The sequence below is a fragment of the Euprymna scolopes genome, chromosome 5 (assembly GCF_053919585.1).
Source record: "Euprymna scolopes isolate OS-2025 chromosome 5, ASM5391958v1, whole genome shotgun sequence".
NCBI classification, from domain to species: domain Eukaryota; kingdom Metazoa; phylum Mollusca; class Cephalopoda; order Sepiida; family Sepiolidae; genus Euprymna; species Euprymna scolopes.
In genome coordinates this window covers 80,182,744-80,209,114 of record NC_136486.1, presented here as the reverse complement: position 1 = coordinate 80,209,114, position 26,371 = coordinate 80,182,744, and the positions used below count along the sequence as shown (strand labels likewise).

At 38.2% G+C, this 26,371-nt stretch overlaps 1 protein-coding gene across 6 annotated transcripts in view; it reads left to right on the top strand.

Annotated features, from left to right (window-relative positions):
- LOC145276878 (protein canopy homolog 2-like) overlaps positions 1–26,371 on the top strand; it is a 318,296-nt gene that overhangs the window by 217,045 nt on the left and 74,880 nt on the right. For all 6 annotated transcript variants that reach the window (XM_080128296.1, XM_080128298.1, XM_080128300.1 and 3 more), the window contains one exon: positions 24,200–24,320. In XM_080128296.1, coding sequence (XP_079984422.1) covers positions 24,200–24,320 — 121 coding nt within the window. The remainder of the gene's footprint in view (positions 1–24,199; positions 24,321–26,371) is intronic.

Genomic DNA, 26,371 nt, shown 5'->3' with positions numbered 1-26,371 from the left:
TGTTGGTGCATGTTAGTATCAATCACTCTCATCCAGAGGTATGCACTATCATCTGTGTTAGGGATGCACCCCTAATTCCTGAAATAATGAAGTATTTCATGACCTTACTTCCGTCCATCACATCACTTCCGCGTAACAAGAACCAGTTGACAAACTCAGTCAGAGACAGACACGCAGAGAGTATGGTCATCAACTAGTCCAGCAGCAAAGATATTTCTCAATTTACCTTTTTCATGTATTTTCATTAATATATATTTATTAATTGTTACTGTCAATTCTTCAAATACTAACATTACAACACTGGCAAACAAGGAGTCGAACTTACACGAGAAACCCAAAAACAACTGTTTGGCAGTGAGATGATTTGATTTTACACCAAAATAACTTGTCAGTGACTATTCGAAATAGCTTACGCTGGGACCCTTAAAGAAAAAGAAGAAACACTGCAAGTAAGCTCTGACTTTAATAGAAGAAAAGTTTGGACTAAGTCGTAAGTAAACCCTCTTTTTCTCTTTATGAAAAAAAAAGTGAACAAACTCTAAACCAAGCGTTTTTTGGTAATTTTTTTTATTTCTTATTAAGGATTACTCTTATGAGAAAAAACAAACGAGAACCAGGCACAACCAAAGACTGACCATCCAATCTTTAAACCTGATTCACCCACAAAGCCATGCAACTGTTGCGGGGACAACATTGGTCGTCAGACGTTTTTACGAAAACAAAATATGCAATGAGTGTGGCATCGTAAAAGGAGCAACAAAAGCAACAGGGTCCAACAAACAAGATCTGACAGGGAAGCAGAGAAGAACTGGTGGAAATATGTCACTGTCAACATCCTCAATAAGATAGTGGAGTTACAGTTGGGCTCCAGCTCAGACCTGTCCATTATCAACCTATAGACATGGAAAAAGTTGAAGAAACCAACCATACGAAAGACCACTCTATGAACAAATTCTGCCATAAGGTAGAAGACTCGTCTACGGGGGCGCAATAATTAAAGGACGAGTTAAAGGAAAAATTTCCAGAAGTTTTCTCATTGGGTCTCGGAAGATATACCAAGGGTATAACCAGATTTGAACTAAAGGAAAACGCTTTACCTGTTTTCAAGAAGAAACAAAACATCCCGTTTGCGTAAATTAAGAAAATCAATAAGGAACTGGATCAGCTACAAAAGACTGGAATACTATCGAAAGTGAGCACCAGTGATTGGGCAGCCCCTACCATATATGTGACCAAAAAGACCAATCAGATCCGTGTATGTGCAGATTTCTCCACGGGCCTGAATGCAGATCTAAAAGGTTACCACTATCTCCCTCCTCATTCCAGAGGAAGTATCCAACAAACTAAACGGTGATAAAATATTTTCTAAGGTGGATTTAAGTGACACGTATTTCCAGATTCCCATCGAGGAGGAATGCTCTAAACTCATCTGTGTCAATACAGTTTGAGAGGTTAGTTTTCGGGGTCAAGGTAACACCTGCGATTTTCCAGCAGGTCATGGACACTATGTTAGGTGGCCTCAACTTCATTGCACCTACTTGGATGACATCATCATTGCCAATAAATCTACAGGCGAGTATCGCAAACACATACATGAAGTTTTTAAAAGAATTCAAAGCTTCGGTTTTAAAGTTACAGAAGCTAAGTGTGACTTCCTTATGAACAAGATAAAATACCTAGGCCACATAATTGATAAAAATGGTAGACATCCCGACTCTGAGAGGGCAGAACATGCCTGCTCCTGATAATGTGCAAGCACTCCAAAGCTTTCTGGGACTGGCTAACTACTACTACATCTTCATAAAGAACATGCATGCCCCACTGAACGAATTACTTAAGAAAGAAAAAGCTTGGGATTGGATGCCTGAATGTCAAGCGGCATTTGAGGAAATCAAGGGTACTTTAACATTGGATCTTTTTTTTACACACTATGATCCAAAGTTGAAAATAATAGTAGTGAGTGACGTAAGCTCATATGGTGTTTGTGGTGTAAATGAAGAAAAAAAGAAACAAGAACGACCGACCGCGTTTTTGTGTGGCTTACCTCGTGTTCATAATGAAGAAGAAAGAAACAAAAATGGCTGCCCTGTTTCTTTATATGCCTACAGGGTAACCACGAGGTATGCAAATGAAATGCTCCTGATTGGAGATAAAAGAGGAGTGATTTGGGGAAGGAAGGCATTCTGAAGTTAGATTGCGAGCAGAGAAGTTGTATTTGTAGAAGAGAAAAGTCGGATTCGGGGAGAGAAAAGCTAAAGTTGCAAAAGTTCGTTTTGGAGTGGAGAGAAGACGCGTCAAGTGGTAACCAGAAGGTGAAAGTTCGGACAGCAGTGTCACGCAATCGACAAGCTATTTCGGCGTATCAAGCAAATTAAGATGGCTGAGTGGAGACTGAGCACTCAGATGTTGAGACCCTTTACTGGGGAGGGTGACCTGATTAAGTGGCTGGAGAAATTAAAAATGGTGGCGAAGCTGCAAAAGATAGAAGATGTGGTCACCCTGCTGCCGCTATACTTAGAGGGGGAAGCCCTCACGATTTACCAGCAGATGCGAGATGAAGACAAGGAAGACCTTGCCTTAGTGAAGCAAAGGCTGAAATTGGCCTTCGCGGAGGGCCCATTTGAAGCACTTGGCAAGCTGTCAAGTTTGAGGTGGACCGGCGAGTCCGTTGACGTCTTTGCGGCAGAGATCAGGAGACTGGCAGGGTTGGCTGGTTACGTGGGGAGGAGCCTGGAGATGACGGTAAAGCTGTACCTAGTGAACGGCTTCCCAGAGGAAATCTCTGCGAACATGCAGAGAATCACGGGGATCCATTCTATGGAAGTGGACGATCTCTTGGTCCACGCCAGAGTCCTAGTGAAAAATGTTAAAAGCCCAATCGTGGCTGCAGCTGTGAGTGGAAATATGTGCATGAGGCCTCACTTGAATGAGAGGCAGCCGGCGAGGCGACAGGAGGGGAGACCTGCCATCAAGTGTTTCCGGTGCCAGGGTCCTCATCTGATCAAGGACTGCAAAGAGCCGAGACCGGGGATCACGTGTTACCGATGTGGACAAGTGGGGCATATTAGCCCCTATTGTGTTGCTGCACGGGACCAGGGAAACGAGTGAAGGGGAGCTATTGCGCCAGTGATTACCCCTTCTGTGTGGAAATGGCGCATGATGGAACATTGCCTCGGTTACCGGTGGTAGTCAATGGGAAGAGAGCCATAGCCCTTGTCGACACAGGCTGCACTACAACGCTGTTAGCAAGGAATGTCGCGAGGTCATGGAGCGGAACCAGGATTATTAGGACCGTGGATGGCAGGGATGTGAAATGCCTAGGAGAGACGACAGCGGAAGTAATGGTGCAAGCCGTGCCCATTGGACTGCAAGCCCTAGTTTTGAATCATCTGGTCGGTGGTGTCGACGTGATTATAGGTATGAGTGCAATTAACCGACTGGGGGGCGCTACGTTAAGAGGGGGCCAAGTGACGTTTGGACGTCTCGGCGCAGTGGGGATGGCAGGAGTGGAAGGTGATAGAACCGTCAGAACCCCAAAACCGGAGGTTTGCTGCATTGAGGACAAAGATTTCCTGGCGAAGTTTGATGGCGTGAGGTGGACGGTGGAATGGAAATGGATCTCCGGGCCCCCAGAACTACAGAATAAGGTGGGCTGCTACGAAAACACCCTGCGAGAAGAAATAAGAAAAGGATTCGAGGAAGAAGTGGAGAGGTGGATAAAAGAAGGAATTCTGAAACCGTGGACAGGGGAAGAAAAAGGAGTGTTGCCACTACTGGCAGTTGTTCAGCCTACCAAAAACAAGATTAGGCCCGTGCTGGATTTTAGGGAATTGAACAGACACGTAGCCTGCCACACTGGAACGGGGATCAACGTTGTGAGGATGTCATGAGGAAATGGAGAAGAATGGGGCGGGCCACTAAGATTGTCAATCTGAAATCGGCATATCTGCAGATCCATATAGATGAAAAACTCTGGCAGTACCAACTGGTCCGGTACAAGGGGCGGGTGTATTGTCTGACGAGGTTAGGTTTTGGGCTGAGTTCAGCCCCCAAAATTATGACTGCCGTGCTGAAGACAGTGCTGAGCAAAGACTGTACAGTGGAGGAGGCCACTAGCTCGTACATTGACGACATCCTGGTGGAGGAGGCAGAGGTGACAGCAGAGAAAGTAAGAAGCCATGTTGAGAAGTATGGGTTAATCGCAAAACCGACGGAGGCCCTAGATGGAGGAGCGGTGCTGGGGTTGAAACTAAGGCGAGATGGAAAAGAAAGCCTTGTCTTCGAACGAGGGAATGCAATACCCGAAGTCGGATCTGAGCTGACGAGGCGAGAACTCTTCTCAGTCTGCGGGAGGCTGGTCGGGCACTATCCTATCGCTGGCTGACTCAGGATAGCATGCAGCTTTATTAAACGACAAACAGGCAATGATGACTGGGAAGGCCGTGTGACGAAGGAGGTCATGAACATGCTGCAAGAAGTCATTGCGAGAGTGAGGAATGAGGACCCAGTGAAAGGGAAATGGTATGTCAGCGGCGAAGACGCGGGTGTGGTTTGGTGCGATGCCAGTAACCTGGTGTTGGGCGTCGTACTAGAGATAGGAGGTGTAACTGTGGAGGATGCGGCGTGGCTAAGAAAAAACAACGACTTCTCCCATATCAACGTAGCAGAACTAGATGCCGCTATAAAAGGAATCAATCTGGCCCTGAAATGGGGATTGAAAATAATTGAAGTCAAAACCGATTCGGCAACGGTAGCGTCGTGGATTCGGTCGGCAGTAACTGGCAATAAGAGAGTTAAGACAAGGGGTGCTGCGGAAATGCTGATCAAGCGCAGACTTGGAGCGCTCACCGACCTGATAGCGGAATTCCAGTTGAGAGTATCTGTTGTGTTGGTCCCATCAGAAAAAAAACAAGGCAGATTCGATGACACGCGTGAAGAAGGCCTGGCTGCAGGAGGGAAAGGAGGTGTCCTCGGTATGCTGTGCAGGGGAAGAAGTCAAAGAGTCACACGAAATGCACCACTTTGGTCGAGAACGAACGTTATTCCTAGCCAGAGAGGTTTACCCGGAGACCACCGAGGAGGAGGTTAGGGAGGTGGTGGAGAACTGTCGAGAGTGCCAATCAATTGACCCTGGACCGTCCAGACACGAAGCAAGAGAGCTACACGTTGCGGAGGACTGGAAGTGATTGGCCATTGATGTGACACACTATCGCCACAAATTGTATCTGTCGATGGTCGACTGTGGACTGGGAAGGTTTGCCATCTGGAGAGAGATCAGGGCAGAAGCTGCATGGGCGATCGGAGGGGTCATCGAGGAGATATTTTTGGAGAGAGCGCCGGTTGAGGAACTCTTAATGGACAATGGCCCCGCTTTCCGATCAGAAGCCTTTAAAGGGGTGTGCGATAAGTGGGGAGTAAGGCAATTTTTCAGAGCAGCGTATCGGCCGAGTGGCAACGGAATAGTGGAGAGGAATCATCGCACCATTAAAGCCGCTTCGGAAAAAAGCAACGTATCACCCATAGAGGCGGTGTTTTGGTATAACATCTCGCCGAAGACCAAACAAGATGAGACAACTGTGCCTCATAGGGCCGTTTTCACATATAAGTGGCGGCATCCGTGCAACAAAACAGCAGGAATTGAGAGTGAAGAAGCCACTATCAAAGTAGGTGAAGAGGTGTGGGTGAAACCCCCCAATGCACAGTGTACCACTCGTTCGAAAAGAGGGGTCGTAACAGGATTGCAGTCAAAGAACAATGTGATGGAGAATGGCGTTCCCCGGCATATCTTAGACCTGCGTCGTGTGACATTGCCGGTATGCAGTGAGGGCAGTGAAGAAGAAGAAATCGAGGGCCACCGAGAAGCAAATGATGCTGCTCGACCTGACTTAGGCCCGCGTTGTAGTGAACCTGAAAACGTTAACCCCCGAGAAGTTGTCCCCCAGAGGCCTCGACGTGAGAGGAGGCGGCCTGCTTGGATGGAGGATTACGAAGTATCCTATTGATCTCGAAGATCAGGGGGGCGTGTGGTGTAAATGAAGAAAAAAAGAAACAAGAACGACCGACCGCGTTTTTGTGTGGCTTACCTCGTGTTCATAATGAAGAAGAAAGAAACAAAAATGGCTGCCCTGTTTCTTATATGCCTACAGGGTGACCACGAGGTATGCAAATGAGATGCTCCTGATTGGAGATAAAAAAGGAGTGATTTGGGGAAGGAAGGCATTCTGAAGTTAGATTGCGAGCAGAGAAGTTGTATTTTTAGAAGAGAAAACTCGGATTCGGGGAGAGAAAAGCTAAAGTTGCAGAAGTTCGTTTTGGAGCGGAGAGAAGACGCGTCAAGTGGTAACCAGAAGGTGAAAGTTCGGACAGCAGTGTCACGCAATCGACAAAAGCTTCGGTTTTAAAGTTAAAGAAGCTAAGTGTGACTTCCTTATGAACAAGATAAAATACCTAGGCCACATAATTGATAAAAATGGTAGACATCCCGACTCTGAGAGGGCAGAACATGCCTGCTCCTGATAATGTGCAAGCACTCCAAAGCTTTCTGGGACTGGCTAACTACTACTACATCTTCATAAAGAACATGCATGCCCCACTGAACGAATTACTTAAGAAAGAAAAAGCTTGGGAATGCTGAATGTCAAGCGGCATTTGAGGAAATCAAGGGTACTTTAACATTGGATCTTTTTTTTACACACTATGATCCAAAGTTGAAAATAATAGTAGTGAGTGACGTAAGCTCATATGGTGTTGGACGGTATCAAAAAAACGATTGTCCATGCATCCAGAACGCTACTACCAACTGAGAGACAGTACTCGCAGATTGAAAAGAAGGCACTAAGTATATTTGTAACAAAAGTTCATAGATACTTACATGGTAGAAATTTTCCGTTGCAACTGACCATAAGCTGTTGCTTACAGTCTTTGTAAGGCTTACAGACATATTCTTCCAATAGACTGCAGAGATGGGATACAATCTTACTGAATTATAATTTCACACTGGAGTACTTGTCATCAAAACAAATTAGCCATGCTGATAGCCTATCTAGACTGATACTTATGGAAAGGGAACCTTTTGAAGGTTCTATCATTGCTGCTCTTCATACTGACTACAAAATAAAGACAATGATAGGCAACACAATTAGAGTTTCCGGTATCCCTACCTGAAATTAACTGAGAAGCAGATAAGGACGACTTTATCTACCACATCAAAAACAAGATAGCTATGATGTTGCATTTAAAACAAAAAATGCTTGGACTCCTTCCGGCAGAGAGATTCCATATTTATGTAATTTCTGGTACAAGAATTCATAACGCACCAAAAAATCGTTTATGTTTATTCCAGCAGCTCTTTTGTAAGAGAAAAATTCCTTGAATGACATGTATGCCATCGTGTTTTTGTTTCTTAAATATATCTCGTATAACTTTTCTGCAATTATTTTTAATCCATCAGTTCGACCAATATCTGTGATGTCTAAGTGTCAAACACATTCTAGTAAGTTTTGTGGCGATGACAAAAATACTGCTGGGCCCTGTTTTTCCTTAGGTAAATCCGTGAAGATAGACCATATATTTATGTCTTGTTTCCATTCGATGTACATTTCTTCATTCTGCAAAATAGGTGGCCGTTTTGTAAATGACGCCATCTTTCTTTCAATTGTGTTTCAACATAAGTTGAACAGATATCTGTCACATGAAAGAACTACACTCTGCTACATCACTTAGTACATCTCACAACGTTGGATGAACACGTGTCATATTGAATATCCAACTGAGACAAGGGAAATAACAAAATATATAGAAGGCGGCCCCTAGGTACCTCTAGTTTTAACCCCCTCCCTTTATGTAACACGATGTAACTGTAATTTAATTTAATATTATCATCCTAACTGTTTTACCATTTAAAAGAAGAAGCTTCAAATAAACTGCGAATATTTTTAAAAAAATTTTTACAGCATACAAAAATAATGAAAATGTGAGATAAAAATCGTGTTTACATTATTAACGCTTTAAAACTATGTTTCTATGAAGTAACGTTTTTGAAGCTATAGACACACCCATGTTTTAAAAATCTAGCAAAAATCAAATGATGGTCATATTTTCCTGAAGTTTTCGATATTTATTCATTATTAAATAAACTTATATATTAAAAGTAGGTTTCATTAAATTTTTTTTTTAGATGTTCTACTCCCGAAAACTAAAAAAAATAAATGTAAGTCGATAAAAATTTCAACATTTTTTTAAAGCTGAAAAGATCAAATAATTAAAAAATAGTGTTTTATATATATATATATATATATATATATATATATATATATATACAAAATCCTGTTATTTTTTTTTACTTACCTTAAAGTTGTAAATAAAATTGGACATAAAATCAATATTATTATGTTAAAAAAAATAGAATAAACAATTTTTCTGGATGTTTTTCTTCTCGGTAATATAATTATTTGAATTACAACAAAAAAACAGAATTCTAAAAAATTATTATTTTTAAAAAGCTTTAAATGATATTAAATTCAAATATTATGCGATATGAAGTTTAAACGGATTTTTTTTATACAACAGGTTTCTGATAATAAAAAAATATATTCATATAATAGAATATATGACTCTTGAGATAAAAATTGCAAAAGCAAGATCAACTAAAAAAATTTGTTTGGATTTGATTATTTAAAATGACAGAGGTGATAATCAAAATTTGTGCCATTTTTTCCAAAAAAGTATAGAGGCCTGTAAGCAGTATCTTTAGATACATGTATCAACAGAACAGGTTAAAATTAATTTTATCATTAAAAATCTATTTGTTTTATAAAAGGTAAGTCTTATATTGTTTATCCATTGTTTTTATTGTACATTTTATTTATTCATAACTTTCTGCATGAATGATCTTCCTTAGAAATTGACCAAAACTATAGTAAACACACAAAATGATGGAATCACTAATTAATGTGTATAATGATGATGTTCTACACAACGGTTTGGATATGCCTAAAGGCCACCAAGTTCAATAACTCTAACTTTAACATGAACCTCCCCAAATAACACCTGAACAATGACGGTCGGTTCAGTGAAAAAAAGGTCACCGATCCATGAATGATCGATCGTAAACGAAAGAAGTATTAAAAGCTTTTACAAAAAGCTTGGGAGTCAGGTGTTAGGGACCCACCTCTACTGCCTGGAATAATGAACTATTCCATGATCTCACTACCGGGTAACAAGGATCGGTGTACAAAGTCTGTCAGAGACGGACACGTGGAGAGTATGGTCATCACCAACTAGTCCAGCAGTTGAGTTGAGCAAAGATATTGCTCAATTTACATTTTTCATGTCTTTTCGTCAATACATATTTATTAAGTGTTACTGCGTTCTCCCTCGTCAATTATTCAAATACTAACATCATAACAGACTGTTATCTGCGTTAACTGGGGGGGATATTGATCTTTTTACTTTTAGTTGATGGACCTTGTGGCCCCTAGTAGGCATTGTCAATTATTGCTGTATTGAGATGGTTATTGGCTGCCTTAACTCTACCTCTCTCATCAATTGTTGTTGAATTTTCAAGAATCTATGACAATTTTAAATGACTGCCATGACCAATGTAGAGTTCATAGTATTGGTGTAGATGTTATATCACGTTTTGTAAGTATACAGAATACGGATTGTACTATATTGTTACATACTATTCTTATACTGGATAAGATAGGTATTGTTTACTTGTTACATGCCTCCCACATTAAGATTGGGGCAATAAATAATAATGTTACTATTTCAGCACGATCTGTATTACTGTGTAAAATGTTAAGAGCCTGAACGTGATCTTTCATGTTTATTTATGCACAATCTCTAAAAGAACTATTAATTCTAAAAGTTATTTTGAAATATTTTGTGATACACCCAGTTATGTTCTGTTAATGAAAGTTAAAACCTGCACAAGCTATGACAGCAATTTGAAAACCTTGCCGCTATTATGTTATGCATATTTCTAAAAAATCGAAATAAATTGTGAAGCATTTAAACTACTGAATCAAAAGTTAAAGTTGAAGCAAACCCTTTATTTAATGAATAATGTGTCCCATAAAAATAGCAATACACACGGACAATAAAACGCTTTGGATAATCACAGATTTCAAGGGGGTTCTGCCAAAATCGTCATATTTTAAAATCTAAAGCATCTTAAGTCCTCTAGATACCACTGTTTTGTTCGGAAATGAATATACTTTCAAATGAATTAATAAATAATAATGTACATTATATATTTTAAGAGTTTTAAGCAAATAAACTGATAAAATGTTAACATAAAGCAGCATTTTCAGTAAGATTTTGTAATGATCCCCCTCTCCTGATTTGTAAATGGTTGTACTGTGTTTGCGTTAAGAATTTCGTCATGAAATTTGGAAATTAACTAGAAGAGATGTTACTTTTAATAGATTCGGGTGTCCGAAATTCTTTTGACAGCTCATTTTTTTGTTGTGTTAAAAAAAAAACGACTTTGGAAAATTTTGAAAAAGAATTTCTTCGGACACCCACTGTTAAATAAATCAATCTTTTTCCTGTTTTAATTTGTTACTGTAACCTGCTGTCTCTTGTGGTACCAAGCAATTTAAAATCATGATACCTGGAAAAAAATCATTCTATTTTAAAAAGTATCTAAAAACTATCTTTAGTAGGAGCAGCATTACTATCAGCGATAGTATTGTGTAAATAAATGTCTTTTTTTGTTGTTATTTTTTATTCCAGAACAAATTAAAAATTAAAAAAATTAAAATATGAATAAAAAAAAAATGTTCTTACATATTTAGTTGGAACTATTTTGTTATCAAATCATAATTAGCTTAATTAGAGCTATTCAGTTATCAGAATATATAATTAAAGCAATCCCAACCAGTCTTTGTTCATCATTTCTGATCAAATTTTTAAAATATATGGTTGAAAAGACAAGAAAATAAGCTTTGTAAATATGTAACATGTGTTCACTTTTATCGTTGCATTAGTTTTTAATGGTGAATTAAAGTTGGCCGAAATGTTGTGAAACAACTAAGAAAAAGATGAGAACAATGGTCTGCAATAAAATTAATAAATAATACTCATCTCAATAATGAATTCCAGTTAAATAATATATGATTTTTTTTACTTCACGTGTGCGTCAGTATCACCTCACCACCCCCAATATTTTTTTCCCGTCTTTTGTACAATTTTTTCCACCAGATTATAATCGAATGGACACGAATCTACCCAATTATAAAGAAAAAAATGCAAAATCAATATTTAAATATTTGTAGAAGATGCTTAGTTTCTAGTTAAGTACCTATTTAATTTCCTCTCCACAGGTAGGTTTATAATGTGAGAAAAATCCAGCTCCCAAAAAGGGTCAATCTAAATAGAAACAAACATAAAAATTGTGTCAGTCATGAAGGATTTCTCCTTCACTGACAGAGAACAGAAAAAGTAAAGTGTAGCATAAGAGTACTACACTGTGATCTTGGCCCAAAGTCCAGGTAGAGAAATAAAATTGTCTTAAACTAGAAAGTTTAACGAAATAATGTGTCACTCGGACAAGAAATGTAATCTTTATATCTATAAAAGTGAAAATGTGTCTGTGTGTGTACATTTCCCGAGCAAATAACTCTGTTAATTTTTGGTCTAGAGACTCGAGATTTGACATAAAGGGTATTGAGATTTGGGAAAAAATTTTTCGGCCAGAAATTTGGCTGTCAAGGGGTCAAAGTTCAACAATTTGACCTTTAAAAACTCTCCGAAACTCCTCCGCCAATTTTGGGTCTAAACACTTGAAATTTTAAATGTAGGTTACTTGGAAATGGATGACACTTTTTAATTTGATTTGAACCCCAAAAAATAAATGTTAAGGGGTCAAAATTGGGGTCCAAGTAAAAAAAAAAATTGACTTCTGCTGTCTCTACCAAATTACTCAGCCAATTTCTGGTTTTAACATTTGAAATTTTACATAAAGAGTATTCAGAGATAGGGCGAGCTTTTTAATCGGTTTGGGTTGAAAATTTGAGCTGCCAAAGAGTGAAAGTTCAAAAGATTTGACCTTTGCAGTGTCTAGCAAACTACTCAGCTAATTTTGGGTCTGAACATTTGAAATTTATACATAACGGGTATTCAGACATGCAGCAAGCATTTTAATCAGCTTTGGAGTGAAACTTTGGCTGTCAAAAGGTCAAAGTTAAAAGAGTTGACCTTTTCATATTTTACCAAATTTCTTTGTCAATTTTGGGTCTAAAGATTTGAAAACTTAGATGTAGGTAACTTGGACATGGGTAAAACTTTGTATTTTGATTTGAAACCAAAATAATAAATGTTAAGAGGTCAAAATTGGGATCAAAGTTTAAAAAAATTGACATCTGCCGTCTCTACAAAAGTACTCAGACAAATTTTGGTCCAAACATTTGAAATCTTACATAAAGTGTATTCACACATAGGGCAAGTTGTGAACAGTATATAGGGTCCAGGCAAAGTCGAGCTGAACTGCTTGTAATTTAATAATTGAGAAGAAATTCCCAGCTATACTGTAGCTGAAGATCTTATGGAGTAGATCTTTATGCCATATCCTATCAAAAGCCTTTGATATGTCAAGAGCAATTGCCCTAGAAACGAAGCCCCAGTTGAGAGAGTTGCTAATCCTATGAGATATAACAATTAACACATCTGCTATAGATCCAGCAGAATGGAAACCATATTGCATGTCACTTAGGAGGTTATTTTTGCTGAGGGAGTTGACTACTTCTCTATCACAGATCCTAGCAACTTAGTCATGATGCACAGGAGGTTTCTGTATCTGTACTGAGAGGGATATGACCAATCACCGAATTTTTAAATACTGGGTATACTGATGAGGTTTTCTAGGGTGTTGGGAAATGTTTCTCCTTAAGACAACTCTTAAACAGCTTTGTAAGTATGGGAGCTAGTTCTGGTTGAAGCTTTTTCAGCACTATAATTAAAATGCTTCATAAATCTGCCCTGTATTTAAAAATTCTAGAAATCTGTCATCTGCCTCTCAGTCTCCTGTGTGTCATGAGTAAATTGTTGGAATCACAGATAAACAAAAGTGGTCAACCACCTTGACAGGAATAACCTACTTAGTGACATGCAATATGGTTTCCGCTTTGCTAGATCTACAGCTGATGTGCTAACACATCACATGGGATTAGTGAATCTCTTGATGGGGGCTTCATTTCTAGATCAATTGCTCTTGACATATCAAAGACTTTTGATAGGGTATAGCATAAAGGGCCACTTCACAAGATCTCCAGCGACAGAATAGCTGGAAATGTTCTCTCAATTATTAAATAATTTCTCTCTGATAGGTTTAAAACGTCGATGAACAAAAATCAGAAGCTTATAGTACCACTCAGGGTTCGTGGGCCCAACTCTATTCCTGATCTTCATCAATGATCTCCCAAGTCACATTCTTACATCATTCATAGACATTTATGCAGATGACATTACAACTATGGCAACACTTCAAAGGCCGTTAATGACCAAGATAATTCTGATTCTCTCTCTTCTGATCTTGAGCAGGTGGTGCAATAGGAAAAGGGTGGCGGGTTAATTTTAATGCATTTAAAACCAAGCTTTTCTCTTTCCATCATCAACATCAATTGAAAATGAATGGTTCTCATCTTAGTGAAGCATAATGTTTTGACAAGCTTCTGGGGTTGATCTTCACTCCTAATCTGAAATGAAACATCAAATCTATTACCAAGATCACCAGAAAAATGGTTGGATCATTCTATCACTCCAGTTGATATCTCATTGCTGATGCAATCCTCTACCTGTATAGGAGCCAAGTACATCTGGGCAGAAGCTGCTTGGATCCTCCTATCCTGCCTTGACAGAGTTCAAAACCAGCTTTGAAACCTAGTAGGTGATGCCCTTTTCTCTTCCCTGCAACTTCTTCTCCACAGAAGAGACGTTGCAAGCTTGTCTCTGCTCTGTAGTTATTTTCATGGCAAGTACTTACCTGAGCTTCAATTTATGGTCCCTCCCTTGCCAAAATTTCACAAAAAACACTTGTCTAGCTAAAATTATGATCAATAATTTTACCCCATTTACCTAAACATAGATTCCATAAACAAAGCTTCTTTCCTAGAACTGCCCGCTTGTGAAATTCTGTTCCGAATAATCTGATCTTCAATTTCAGTGTAAAACATGTTTTTTTTTTGAGTCAGCTGTTAAATAATACATTTCTACTCAATTTCCACCACTAACAATTACTACGCTGTGGTTCCGGTGACTTCTGTACACTCATTAACCCTTATCCTCGAGTAGCCTTTGGCCCTTGATAAGTGGTGATTCTCTTGTAAAAAAAAAGTAAAAGTTCTCTATGTAAACGGAGAACTAACTTGCCCGTAAATGAAGTAGTCTATTTTTTTTTTTCGTAATAGAATTTTCGGCATTGAAACCAACATGTCTGCTGTAAAATTGATAAAACCTGACAATGTAGGATGTAATTGTGAAAATTTATGAAATGTTAAAGTAAAAATAGAGTGGAGGAACAGTTGCGAACAAAAATCAAAATCTATGTAAAGAAAATCTGATTAAAATCCGGAGATGATAAAAGAGGAAATTGGTAAGTGAAGAAGACACCATCATTATGACAGTGCGAGCAGTTTGTTAATAGAAACTGTAATTTCAGAATAAGAATAGGTGTTATCTTTATAATCAGCCTTAGCACAAATCTGTGTATTCTTTATGCATTCCATTATTCACATATTCTGCCAGTACAATATGATTGAATCTTGAAAATAAAAATGAAGATGAGAGAGCGGTTGTTATTAACATTTAAAATGTATTGTAATCTGTAGATAATTATGAATAAAGGAAACATAAACAATAATTATATCTGAGTAGTATGTTACCTATGCCTGGCAGTGTCTTTGAATTATAGGAAGAGTAGATAAATATAAGAGAGTAAAAAAGTTTGCTAGTCTTTTTATAGAAAATGTAATTGTGAAAGATTTCCTGGATAAAATTTAACAATAAATGAAAGGATATAAAATGAGAAGATAATTTCTAGAAAACACCCATGATGATGTAGGCTAATTGTGTAACGGAAAAGTTTATCATAAGAAGTACTCACTTATTTTTCTATAAAACTTTAATTTATAGGGGGAAAAAATCCAGATTATTTTATATATTCTGATGATGATGATGATGATGGAACATTTAAGAACATTTTTGAAATTCATATTTTCAATTTTTCAGATTCTTTCATGAATTCAAATAACATGTTTTTATTTGTTAGCTGCTGTTGACTTATTGCTGATATTAAGTGAGAAAGTGAAATTGGCAAGAATGAAGGGATTATTTTCCGTAAAATTTTGTGTATCATGTGCCTTTCTTATGGATTTCAAAGAACTCTTTGGAAATTTATGATAATTACATAAAAAAATTTAAAAACCTCTTTTCTATTGATTTAAATGTTAAACTTTTTAAACAAAAACATACTGGACCACAGCAAACATCGATAACTGATTATGGCCAAACTTGAACCTATATTAACTTGATTTTGATTTTTAAAACAAAATTTCATCAAATTTGAAATCCAGTTAAACATGCCATTAAACATGTACACAACAAAAATTGAAAATAGTGTTTTTCTGATATTAATCATTCATGTGGATGAGAAATTGTGGAAATATCAATTGGTAGAGTACAAAGGTCAAATTTATTGTCTGACCAGATTAGGATTTGGTCTGAACTCCGCACCAAAGATAATGAGGGCAGTTCTTAAGACAGTGCTGGCCAAAGACGATGCAGTGAAGAGAGGCACCTGCTCTTACATCGACGATGTATTAGTGAACGAAACAGAGGTGACTGCGGAAAGGGTGAGAGAGCATATCAAAGCATATGGACTGACGACAAAACCGCCTGAGTCACTGGAAAATGGAATGGCTTTGGGATTTCGACTACAAAACAATAAGGCAGGAAAATTGATGTTTGGGCGAGGAAATGAGATCCCTGAAGCCAAGGTTGACCTAGCCAAGAGAGAGCTTTTCTCTATATGTGGAAAGCTGGTTGGCCACTACCCAATAGCTGGATGGCTTTGAACTGCGTGAAGTTTTATTAAAAGGCAGACTGGGACAGACAGTTGGGAAGATGCAGTTGATCAAGAAGTGCTTCTCATGATACAAGAAGTCATTGCAGAAGTGAAAAAAATGGACCCTGTGAGAGGAGAATGGCATGTAAAGGAGGGCCATGAAGGGGTGATATGGACTGATGGTAGCAGTGTAGCATTAGGGGTATTATTGGAAATAGAAGTGGCTGTTGAAGATGCTGCTTGACTACACAAAAAGGATGATAGTGCCCATATCAATGTTGTGGAACTTGATGCTGTGATGAAAGGCATCAATCTAGCTCTAAAATGGAGGCTACAGATAGTGAACGTTAAAACAGACTCTGCAACAGTGGTGTCGTGGATTAAATCGGAGCTGTCTAGTGATAAGCGGATCAAAACAAAAGGAGCAGCGGAGATGCTTATCAAGCGTAGACTTGGAGCGCTGGGAGACTTGGTTCGAGAATTCGAACTAAAGGTAACTATTACCTTAGTTCCGTCACAAATAAATAAAGCAGATGGGCTGACAAGAGTCAAGAAAGCCTAGCTACACAAAGAAAGAGACGGGGCTCCAGCATGTTGTGCAGTAGAGAATTTAAAAGACCTGCATAACCTGCATCATTTTGGAAAGGAACGGACCCTCTACCTGGCAAGAAAAGTAAACCCGCACGTCACAATGCAAGACGTCCAAAAGGTGGTGGAACAATGTAGGGAATATCAATCAATCGACCCTGCACCGGCTAGACATGAAAAAGGGGAACTGCATGTTGAAGAGAATTGGCAGAGATTGGCCATTGACATCACACATTATCAACATGAACCGCATGTAACTATGATTGATTGTGGTCCTGGGAGAGTAGCGATATGGTGGAAAATCAAGAATGAAACAGCAGAAGAGGTAAAGAGAGTTGTCGAGGAGGTTTTTATGGAAAGGGGGCCAGTAGAAGAGGTGTTGGTGGATAATGGTACGTCTTTCCGCTTGGAAGTTTTTAGAGACTTATGTGCGAAGTGAAATGTGGGGCTATATTTTAGAGCTGCATACCATCCAAGTGGAAATGGAATTATAGAGAGGCACCATTGCACTATAAAAGCTGTGACATCAAGAAGCCAGATTTCAACAAATATGTAGTACAATATGAAGCCGAAGGCTGGTCAAGACGAAAATTCAGTGCCACACCGGTCTATTTTTTCTTATGAATGGCGACATCCATTGACTGTAACACAGAGAAGAACAGGCCTGCATGGACATCGCAGTTGGTGAAGAAGTGTGGTTGAAACCACCCAATTCTTGTTGCACGACTCGCTGAGGAAAAGGTACAGTGACTGAAGTACTCTCCAAAAACAAAATAGCGATTGACGGAATGCCTCGTCACATTTTAGATATACGGAGAGTCTCCTTGCCATCAGAGGAAGGGGAGGTTGATGCTGATGTTGAAGTGTCTGAAGAAGAGCCTCTTCGACGATCGCACCGTGAACGAAGACGCCCAACGTGGATGGCAGACTATGATACTAATTATTGATCTTAGAGATCAAAGGGGCGTGTGGTTAAAAGTAAAGAACTTTACCTCATGCATCGTGTGGCTTGTGTTAGGAAAGAAAAAAAAAGAGAAAATAAAAATGGCTGCCCCTTGGTATTTATGGACTGAAAATCATGTGATGTGACAGGAGAGGAGGGAGGGGGTATGCAAATGAGATGTGGTTGGGTCTCTCTATAAAAGAGCCGTCTTCTTTATTTTGGGCGTCAGTGTGGAAAGTGCAGAGAGAAGAGAACAGTTAGATTTGAGTTTGAAACGTTTGATCTGAGATTGAGTTCAAATTTAATGTCATTGTTTCACTGCATCAATGTTTTGTAAGAGGCCAGGTTTCTTTTTCTTTACATCACCCATTTCCTTGAAGTTGTTTACGCATGAAACAATCGACTGCCGGCCTGAAACACAACCACAGGGGACAATATTGAAATGTCTACAGAATGCATGTTGTGTTGTGACGATTAAGCGACCATTTGAAAAAATGCCTCAACATGCTAACTGGGGTTCCTGAAAAATAAACAAAAAATAATGCACATTAAGAACCAAACTTCAGCCCCACCCTTTCAAATAAGTCCATCTCTACCATCCTTGGAGCAACTATTGCTTTAGGGCACCAAATTTAGAGAAGCAAGTTGCTCTGCCCCAGAATGAGCAACGTCCGAAAGGATACACTTTGCCTTGACATTGGTTTTATTTTCACTTGAAAAACAAAACTTATGGCTACACTTGCATTTGCAGATATTTTTTTTAATAAAAAACTTTTATTTATAAAATATTTTGCTTTGAAAATTTGGAGATCTAAAAAAATAAATTTATAATAATAAAAAACAATAAAACTTTTCTTTTGACTAGGAGCAAAGTGTAGCATCTGTTCTGATCATACACTTTATCTTTTCTGTTCTCAGTCATTGAAAACAAAATCCTTTTAGATGAATCCAGTGAAAGCTGATATGGCATCTAGAAAATATAACATCCTATCCAAACATCAAAATGGATTCAGACAAAACCAAAGTACTAATGACTGACTAGAAACAGTAATCCATAATAGTCTAATAAGAAACCACCATGTAGTCTCAATCTCTTTTTTTATCTTGAAAAAGCATATGACATTACATGGAGATAGGCAATTCTGAAAGATATTCACAATATAGGAATCAGAGGAAACCTAGTAATATTTATCCCAGAATTCCTTTCTTACAGAACATAAAAAGTATGCTTGAGAAACTCAATATCAGACCAATACATATAAGAAACAGGAGTACCACAGTATAAATAAAATACAATACCACATGATAGTATTTCTAAATAAAATACAATACCATATGATACTATTTCTAAATAAAATACAATACCACATGATAGTATTTCTAAATAAAATACAATACCACATGATAGTATTTCTAAATAAAATACAATACCACATGATAGTATTTCTAAATAAAATACAATACCACATGATCGTATTTCTAAATAAAATACAATACCACATGATAGTATTTCTAAATAAAATACAATACCACATGATAGTATTTCTAAATAAAATACAATACCACATGATAGTATTTCTAAATAAAATACAATACCACATGATAGTATTTCTAAATAAAATACAATACCACATGATAGTATTTCTGAATAAAATACAATACCACATGATAGTATTTCTAAATAAAATACAATACCACATGATAGTATTTCTAAATAAAATACAATACCACATGATAGTATTTCTAAATAAAATACAATACCACATGATAGTATTTCTAAATAAAATACAATACCACATGATAGTATTTCTGAATAAAATACAATACCACATGATAGTATTTCTAAATAAAATCAATGATATAACTAAAACTGTTTAACATGGGATTTGAAAAAAAAAACTATTCATAGATGATTTCTCTATTACTTGCTCATTATCAAACATGCCAACTATCGAAAAAGAAATGCAAAACTGCCTCAATGAAATAGACAATTGGATTAATCAAAATGGATTTAAACTATCCAAAAGCAAAACCACATGTGTCTACTTCTGAACCTCAAATCACAGCTCAAATTAGATGTACAACTGATACCAGTAGTTCAACATACCAAATTCTTAGGAATCACTTTTGACAATAAACTGAACTTCAAGGTGCACATTAACAACTTGAAACAAAAATTCTTAAAAGCAATAAAAATCTTAAAAATGATATCTGAACTAGACTGGGGGATAAACCAGGCTACAATGCTCAAAATATACTGTACACACATCTGATTCAAACTGGACAATGGTTGTGCCATATACAGCTTCACTTGCAAATCCTACTTAAGGAAATTACAGAATCAAGGTTTGAGACTTGGCTTGGGAGCTTATCGAACCTTACCAATGGAAAACCTATATGTGGAACTCCATGAACCACCTGTACACATAAGATGGGAAAAACTAGCTGTACAATATGCAATAAAACTGCAATGCAATCCTGAAAACCCAGTGTATGAGACAAGCTTTAATTCACAATCCATACATTTCTATTTAGGCAAATCAAAAGACATATCCTCATTCGGACACAGAATTAAGGAGCAATATTCCAATTTAATGATAAAAAACAAACTATATAATTACACATAAAACAAACAACAGACCACCATGGACATTAAATAAGCCAGATATTAACACTTATCAAATAAAAAAAAAACAATCCAAACAACTTAATAATTAGAAACAGCTATGGAGAACTCAAGAGAAAAATATTCAGAATACAAGAGATATACACAGATCCAAAATGAATGGAATCGCTGCCTTTACAGCTGGGCACAGCCATTTCTAAACACAATTGCCCAACGACACCTCAATATATGCAGCTGAATTACAAACCATCAAAATGGCATTCAAATTCATCTAAGACAGCAACAAACAAAAATACATTATATACACAGATATCCTGTATCATGGCTGTTGAAAAGGAAAAAAACAAAAACAAACACCCTTTCATCACAAGAATACAAAGAAATAACTGCAAAAGGTGAAATAATTGTAATAGTCTAGATACGAAGGCATGTTGATATTCCTAGAAATGAAGAAGCAGATAAACTAACTAGAGAAGCCCCCCGCCAATCAAACTTCCACTTACAGATCTGAAAAAAAAAAAAAAAAAAAAAATACCTGAAAAACAAATTGCAAAAACAAATGGAACACATGCACAAAGAACAAATTACATGAACATCAAGAAAAAACCAAAAAGCGTTGAAAGAACAGATGGGTGAGATTGTAGTGAACTGAAAATATATCAGCTACACAAAACTCATTCCTAATCAAATGTGAGGAAACACCAAACTGCACACTCTGCAATAACAATTAAACATTTACTGATAGGTGTGACATGATGCGGACCGAGCGATGCTGAATGACCTTGCTAGTCGACACGAATTCAGAGGAATTCACACGGCTGAATTCTAATGATGATGATGGTTTGATGTTGTTTGAACAGAAATGTCTATGGGATTTTGTCAGAGAGAAAAAAAAACAAATAATTGTTCTTATTGTTGGAAATCCGTTAACGACGAAAAGGTTGTTTTTAGGCCCTCTGTTGAGTGATATGAAGAAATCCAGATTCTTAAGCTGACAGCTTGGGGTGGGAATCAGGGGTGAGGGGTCGCCGCCAGGCATTGTCGACCTGGAGGTGACTAATAGCTCCTAGTTACATGATAAGGAACACCTCAGTGCAATGAGGGTTAAAAATGGGGATAGATAAAGCCGAAAGGAGGAGTAGAAATCAGGGAAACAGAGAGAGGGAGAGGAAAGGAAAGAAAGAAAGAATAACTCCAAAAAGGTGGACGGAGGAACGACTGATTTGATAAAAGCAAGACACTTGGCTAATTGGTGTCTGTTTTCGCTGATCCCTTTCCGTGGACTGACGGTAGATGAAGAACGGAGAACTTGGTAAAAGAAACAAAACTGCCAGCCCCCTAAGTTGCATGACTAGGTCAGTGTGTAACTATTATATTGTAAAGTCAAAGACAATAATCAATTCTGTGTTAAGAAAAACCAATTAAGTTTTGACTTTCTTTTCTTTGATTGGAACGCTGTTGTGAATGCAATATATTTCTCCGATAGCCCAGGTGACAGTTGGAAGCTGATTTGAAAGCGGAACCGGAGAGCGACCGACGACGACGGCGAAGACGAATTCGACCACTAGACGACACCACGGGTGACGCCACAGGTATCGGCTATGGGTGCATTTCAATCACGAGCCTATGCACCTGAGCTGAGCCGCACTGGAGGGGTCACAGTTTGGTGCCATGACCAGGATTTCTCGTTTCGTTAAGAGACATGCAAACGAATTTCCATGGGCACACAAACTTTTTTTTTCTCTCTCGAAAACACAAAATCTCCCTGTGAGAGAAAGGAAGGAAAATTGAAAAAAAAAAGAAAACAAACGGAAGAAAAGTACATCGTTCCTATTTTTTTAAGAGACTCTGAGAGCATAGCCAGACCATGGACTGTAGTCAATCAACTATAAGGTCTGGGCCAGCTCGCGTAAACAGCCACCTAGCGGCGGAAGACAGCAGAAGGAGCAGACAGTAAACCAATTAAGTTTTGACTTTCTTTTCTTTGATTGGAACGCTGTTGTGAATGCAATATATTTCTCCGATAGCCCAGGTGACGGTTGGAAGCTGATTTGAAAGCGGAACCAGAGAGCGACCGACGACGACGGCGAAGACGAATTCGACCACTAGACGAAACCACGGGTGACGCCACAGGTATCGGCTACGGGTGCATTTCAATCACGAGCCTATGCACCTGAGCTGAGCTGCGCTGGAGGGTTCACAATAGGTAGAAGGCACAAACACATCTAGTAAAAATATTTTAAAGCATCAACGCATCAGAGCCTCAACAAATTGTAAAGTATTTAAAAGAAACAAAATTATTCAAATTCCTTTAAACTAAACAAATAACAGTTTACTTTGGAAAAACAAATCTTTCAAGAAATTGAAAACATTTTATTTTTGAAAACAAACTTTCTTTTTTTTTTTACATAAAATGACTCCTGAAGGTTGAAATGCTATTAAAAAAAAGCAAACTCGGTACCCCCCATAATAATAATAAAGGGTTGGGTTCGAGACTCCTAACAAACAGTTCTCCAGTTCGATACAAAACACCTGATGAAGGCCGGAAGGCAAAACGGCCGAAACGTTGTTACTATAACAACCAAGATGAGGAAGTCAGTCCGACAATCTCAATCAATCAAAACAAACTCACTCACTCCAATTCAATGTGCTCCTTTTTAACAAGCTGAATTTTCCTCATATAAAAAATGACCTTGTGTCTAACTCTGCCTTGATGAGGAGGAAAATAAAGCAGAACATTAAATTATAAACAAAACTATATACAAATTCGCCTTTGCTCATTTCTTTAATTAAAAATGTTTTATTTACAAAATGTTTTGTTTTGTAAACTTTAGAGATTCATAAAAAGAAAATTTTTACTTAAACAATTACATTTTATCAAAGAAACAAATTTAAACAAAAAAACAACAACATTTAAATAAGCAAATGTTATGTTGAGATGGTATCACACAATTTGAAAATGCATTTTCTGATTGCCTTTCATGCTACAGTAATTCCTTCAGATGGAAATCTGAGATCATCACTAAGCATCGTTCAAGTGATTCCAATTCAACTAATATGAAGTAAGCCTTTCTCCTTTCAAAAATGTTTCTTCTATCTTTTGGATCTTCTTTGTCATTATTCCAATTTGAAAAGAAAATCTATCTTTTGCTTTGCCTGTAGACTACATTACTTTTATGAAAATGACAAATTAACTTTCAACTCATACAACCAATACATTTTTTCCAACTGTGAAAGAAATAATTTCAAGCTATTCTTTTTTTTGTTACCAACCAAGAGGTTTGGATTTTTTTTACTTGTTATTCAATATGATTTTCATTTGCTGTGTAAATTATGTATTTTCATACTTTGTGAATGAAACTTTCTTTTCCATCAGTATGATGCTTATTTTCCCCCAATTTTTCTGAATTGAAATTGCTGAAGTATATGAATCCTTTAGGGAAACAAAGTCTGCAGTGAGAGAAGGTTTAATGCCATTCATATGATTATTTATTAGAGTGTGGTGTGTTCCATTAAGCTGTAGAAATCTTCCAGTCAGTCTACATAATTGCACAGGGACTTGCAGATGTAATAGCCAGCGTTGTGATTTTTTCACTTTTGAACAGTATCTCTCATCCCACCTTTTAAAAATGTTACATTTCAGGATTTAACCTGAGAAACTATCAGTGTCATCTTCTTGACTGAAAATTATTTCATATAGTCTTGAATATCGCAGAGTTTTACCTATACATACATTTTTTAAAAAGTCTGTTATTAAAATTTACAAAACAATTTAAATTAAAACTGTCCATTTATATAAATTAAACAGAATATAATGTGACACAAGTTGATTTCAAGTCAAAAATTACTTGTTTGGCCATTTGAAAAGTTTGAAGAAAACTGAAAATAAGTATTAATTTTAAAATCCAGTAAGCAAATGTTCTTTTGTTTTGAAATTTATTGACATTAATTTCTTTTTATTTTGTTTTTCCTTCAGATGTTGGGTGCAGTTCAAGGTATAAAATGTTGCTTGTTCCTGCCTTTGCTATTTACAATTCTTTTATCTCAACTGCCCACAATTTGGGCAAAACATAATATTGAGATGATGAAATGTGCTGGTAAGATAATTGCTTCCTTTATTACATTCCGTTTGTATCCGGAATTAACATTATTTTCATTATAGAGTTTTGTAGAAATAAGTGTTAAATTTGAGTATTTTGTGTTTAGATGTCTTTTAGAAATTCTAGGGTTGTAATCAGAATTCAGTTCTGGGGTTCGGGAAGGAGTGAGTCACTCTCTCGACAACAGTACGTTTCTACCCTCTTCTTTTCCAATCGACCACACCTGGTCTCTCGCCACCAATGTCACACCGCACAATCCGAATGTCAGCAATACAAAATTCTTTTCAAGAGAAGATGTTCACGATTCTTTTCTCTCTGCTGCCCCGGGGAATTTTTCCCTGCTTTTATATCCTCCTATCTAGAAAAAAAAGGAAGAGACAGAAAAAAAAATATAGCTTCTCCCATCATGCTCTGCCTTGCCAAGATGCCCTTCGCGTATACAAATGCGCTGGCCATCCTTTCCTTCTTCTTTCCCAAAGAGCGATGCAGATACGCCTGGTACGTTTCTTTTCTTTTTTTTTTTTCTTCTTTTCTAACCATATCCCCCACACGCCCCTCTGATCTTTGAGATCAATAAGACACTTCATAATCCTTCATCCAAGCAGGCCTCCTCCTCTCACGTTGAGGCCTCTGGGGGACAACTTCTTGGGGGTTGACATTTTCAGGTTCACTACAGACATTCTCATCCGATTGTAATGAACCACAATATTGGGGTGCATCATTAGCTTCTTTGTGGATATCGACTTCCTCCTCTTCACTGCCATCACTGCGCACCGGCAGGGTTACACGAAGCAGGTCTAGAATATGCCGGGGAACGCCATTCACCATTACGTTGTTCTTTGACTGCGTTCCCGTTACAACCCCCCTCCCCCAGCAAGTGGTACATTTTGCATTGGGGGGGTTTTACCCACACCTCCTCGCCCACTTTAATTGTAGCTTCTTCACCCTCAATTCCTACCATTTTGTTGCACAGATGCCGCCACTTATATGCAAAGATGGCTCTATGAGGCACAGTTGCCTCATCTTGTCTGGTTTTCGGTGAGATGTTGTACCAAAACACCGCCTCCATAGGTGAAATGTTGCTTTTTTCTGCAGCAGCCTTGATGGTGTGATGATTCTTCTCCACTATCCCATTGCCACTCGGCCGATACGCTGCCCTAAAAAATTGCCTTACTCCCCACCTATCACACACCTCTTTAAAGGCTTCTGATCGGAAAGCGGGGCCATTGTCCATTAACAGTTCCTCAACCAGCCCTCTTTCCAAAAATATTTCTTCGATGACCCCTCCAATCGCCCATGCAGCTTCTGCCCTGATCTCTCTCCATATGGCAAACTTCCCCGGTCCACAGTCGACCATCGACAGATACAGGTTATGGTGATAATGGGTCACATCAATGGCCAATTGCTTCCAGTCCTCTGCAATGTGTAACTCCTGCTTCATGTCTGGATGGTCTGGGGTCTATCGGTTGGCACTCCTGACAGTACATCACTACCTCCCTGACCTCTCTTGCCAGGAATAACGTCCGTTCTCGACCAAAGTGGTGCATTTCATGTAACTTTTTAACTTCCTCTCCTGCACAGCATACTGAGGAAACCTCCTTTCTCTCTTGGAGCCAGGCCTTCTTTACCCGTGTCATCGAATCCGCCTTGTTCTTTTCTGATGGGATCAGCACTACAGATACTTTCAACTGGAATTTCGCTATCAAATCTGCAAGTGCTCCAAGCCTGCACTTGATCAGCATTTCTGCAGCACCTCTGGTCCTAACTCTCTTATCGCCAGTCACTGCTGACCGGATCCATGAAACTACCGTTGCCGAATCGGATTTGATTTCAATCCCCACTTCAGGGCCAGATTGATTCCTTTCATAGCGGCCTCCAGTTTGGCTACGTTGATATGGGAATAGTCGTTTTTCTTCCTTAACCACGCCGCATCTTCCACAGTTACGCCCCCCATCTCTAATACAACACCCAATGCCAGACTGCTGGCATCACACCAAATCACCCCTGCGTCTCCGCCGCTGACGTACCATTCCCCCTTTACTGGATCT